The sequence below is a fragment of the Nestor notabilis genome, unplaced genomic scaffold (assembly GCF_000696875.1).
Source record: "Nestor notabilis isolate BGI_N333 unplaced genomic scaffold, ASM69687v1 scaffold1477, whole genome shotgun sequence".
NCBI lineage: Eukaryota > Metazoa > Chordata > Aves > Psittaciformes > Psittacidae > Nestor > Nestor notabilis.
Genome location: NW_009935855.1, coordinates 25,391 through 28,798, shown reverse-complemented (window position 1 = coordinate 28,798; position 3,408 = coordinate 25,391). Strand labels below are relative to the sequence as shown.

Genomic DNA, 3,408 nt, shown 5'->3' with positions numbered 1-3,408 from the left:
GGGAGGCTGCAGGCTGCGAGAAGCCAGGCAGTGGTGTCCCGGGGGGCCGGGCGCTGCGACAAACGGCACTTGTTTCTTATTGCCGTAGTAAGGACAGAAACTGCTGCCTCAGGTTGCCGCTGTAAACCTCAGGAGTTGCTTTATGAGTGCTGATGTGCCCGGCTTGTCCTGACAGATGCAGCCCGATGATAAACAGCATCGAGTTTCCATGTGGACACCAGTGTACAGGTGGAACAGTCAGCTCCCTACAGGACCTCTTTGGAACTCACTTTCTCTGCCTGTACTTCTACTCCGACACGTAGCCAGGGGGACTTTGGAGAGTGTTTTTTTAACCACGTAAACAGAGGTTATACTCATCACTGCTGTTATGTCCTGGGTACACGCTGCGGTCAGCAGATCCAGTGAGGATGTATTTGATGAAGATGCGGATGAGATGTATGTACTACAGAACGAGTGGAACAGCACCATGAAAAGAAGATTGCAGGTAATACTATATCAGCGGTTTAGTAGTCTTTTTTAACCATTTCAGATATTTTGATACATAGCTTGGTATACCTGTGGCTTATTTAAAGGGGGTGTTGTGGTTTAAACTAAGAGTGGCTGGGTTAAAAATTTTGGCTGCTTAAAAACTTACGTGGCTTAGTTTCCTCTGAATGTCAGGAAAACGTAGGAGGGATTTACAGAAACACTATCCTAGTAGTCATCAGGGCAAAGTACTGTTGTACTAAAAGACATCAGCTCCTTCTGTACAATCATGTGCATTTGTAAAAGGCAGTGCTCGATTCTGATGTGGGCTATTTGCTTCATACTTGTAGGTATACCACTGTAATGTAGGATATCACTAGTAAATGCAGGGCAACACAGCTAAGTGGTGCTAATAGAGAAGTATGAGATGTTTGGGCTTTTAAGTAGAGTTCTTCATCAGTCGGATTTAAGATGTGTGACTCCACGTGGAACCACAGTTGGCTGCTGTGGTTCTTTGGCTTATTTGTTCTCCTGGTGAAAAACGTATTTTATGACAGCTGTTTTGCACAGCCTTTGCCTCCCTGGTATTCTGCAGGGAGCAAAACAAGTACATAAACCCAGATGACTTCAGCAGATACATTATCATTCAGCATGGGGCCAGTAGGGTTCGTCTGCTCAAGGGTGAACAGCATTTGGCTGAAGAACATGAATGGAAGCTCTTGTGTAGGCTGTTCATGAGGAGGGGTGTTACAACAGAGCTGTTGTATTCTCCAAGGAAAAGTCTCCTGCATGTGAGTCCTTTGAAAAGCCTGGTTATTTGAAGGGGCTGTTTAGTGTTCTTACACAAATCCCTCTGATATTTTATGAGTAGATACTGCAAACTTGTAAAATGTTATTGAGATTAGAGCTTTATGTTGTGCAAAACAAACATTCTTGTTCCTGGCTATTTCTTTATCAAGGCCGCTAGTTTTCTTCTCTCATGAGCAAATAGAAGCTTTCTCTCTTCAACTTGGAAGTTTGGTTTGAAAGAAGTTAAGAATTACTCTGTTACATGGTAATATGATTATAATATGAAGAAATTAATTTACATTACAGTCACTGGCTGTTTCTCACAGAAAACCATCACATTGTTTCGTATATCGACCTCACTCCATCACCATCTTTTTTCCAGTATAACACTTGAACTGAGTAAGATCCAGCGGAGAAGCAAGGCTCAGTAATCAGTTTTATGGAAACAGGCCGATGGATTTCAGACAGAAGAGTACCTCTGCTAAAGGGGAGGCTTTGCAGCCTGTGTGTTTTTAGATTGCTAGAAATCTGTATGTGGTATTCCTTAACGAATTTTTCATAAAGGAACTGGTGGTCGTAAAAGCAAGCACGTTCCTCTAGATTTCTCTTTTGGTGTTCCTAAAAATACTCTCCTTATTTTCTGACCTTCTGGGGATCCTTTTGGAAAACAGGATCTTGCAGATCAGTAAATCATAATGCTGCAAAAAGCATGCTTTGGTTTGGCAGTGGAGGTGCAGCTTGGAGAGATGTTAAAATCTAGAAGCCGTGATTTAAGAGGCTGAACACTTGCTTAAACTTTTTTTATTGTTACAAAATTGTCACAGGTCCATTTTTTCATCTTGTGAGCAACCTGTTTCACTGCTGTCATTACAGGAAGGCTATAGGGATGGAATTGAGGCTGGGAAAGAACTGGCACTCCAGGAAGGCTTTAATCAAGGCTACAGGCGCGGTGCTGAGCTGATGGTTACATGTGGACAGTTCAGAGGAACCCTGAAGTAGGTTGCAAACTCCTTAAGGTCATGTGCGTGTGGAGGGTGTGTGTGAAGGGAGCGTGCGTGCAGGTTTTTGTTTGTTTTAACTATTTTTTAAATGAAAGCGTTGTAAATCTATCCAAAGTGAGCAGCCTGAGAATTGTTAGGGCTTGAATACAGGGTGTAGAGTGATAGTTCTTAAAATTCCTCTGTCAGTCACTCTTCCAAAATTATCTGAATCTACATCTTTATTACTCAGTTCTACTGCTTGAATTTCCCAGAAAATGTGAATGAAACATATGCATTTATATAGTATAAATATGTTGTCACATTGCTATCAACCTTCAACAACTGGAGGTCTGTGTGGGTACACGTAATCACTTTCTTGTTGTTGTTCTTAACTTTTCAGTGCTCTCTTATCCTGGTGTCATTTTAATGGACATGATTCTGCTTTAAGTAAGATAAATAATCTTCTTGATGCAGTTGGAAAGCACGAAGAAGATGTGCTTAAGTACCTGGATTCAATTGAACAACAGCCACATCTTGGACACATTTTAGATTCCGTTCAGGACATGGACCTTAATCACACAGCTCCAGCTGGGACAGAATACAACGAAGTTGAAGCTGGAAAACATGCAGACGGTGGCAGCTCTGGTGAAAACACTTGTAGAAGTAATAGTGAGGCTGGTTCCTTGCAGTCTGGATGCAGCAAGGCAAAACTCTGCACAGATCCTGAAAGGTCAACCCTTGCTTGGGTTAAAAAGCAGACTATTTGGCTGGTAGAGCAACTGGGCTTATCACTGGATATACTCCATCATGTCCAGCATCTGGAACATTAGTTTTTCTGTCTTATGGTATTTAAAATTATCTCAACTGGATTGGATTCTCAATTTGTGGGCCATGGCTGCTGCATCACTTCATTTTAGGGAAATCTGATTTTGGTGCTTCCCATTAGAAATAATATTGCAAAACTTCACCACGTTTTGGCTTCTGGCAAATAACTTCCCCGCCCTCCCTCCCCCCGCTTTTAATCTTAAATAAACTTTCTCAGAAAGCAGAAAGGACTTGTAAAGCTTTACATGTTTCTGTTCTGTGGCAGAAGCTATCATTTCACCCCTACTTTCTCATTTGGAAATGGAGCAGGTCCCTTAAATAGCCCCTCTAAATCAGTCCTCCCTAATAT

The 3,408-nt window shown here is 42.0% G+C and overlaps 1 protein-coding gene across 1 annotated transcript; it reads left to right on the top strand.

The window, feature by feature from the left end:
- Positions 1-367: 367 nt before the first annotated feature.
- On the top strand, positions 368-3,064 carry YAE1D1 (Yae1 domain containing 1). Its single transcript, XM_010018015.1, has 3 exons — positions 368-484; positions 2,128-2,249; positions 2,635-3,064. The coding sequence occupies exons 1-3, from the start codon at positions 368-370 to the stop codon at positions 3,062-3,064; spliced, it is 669 nt and encodes a 222-aa protein (XP_010016317.1).
- The last annotated feature ends 344 nt before the right edge of the window (positions 3,065-3,408 follow it).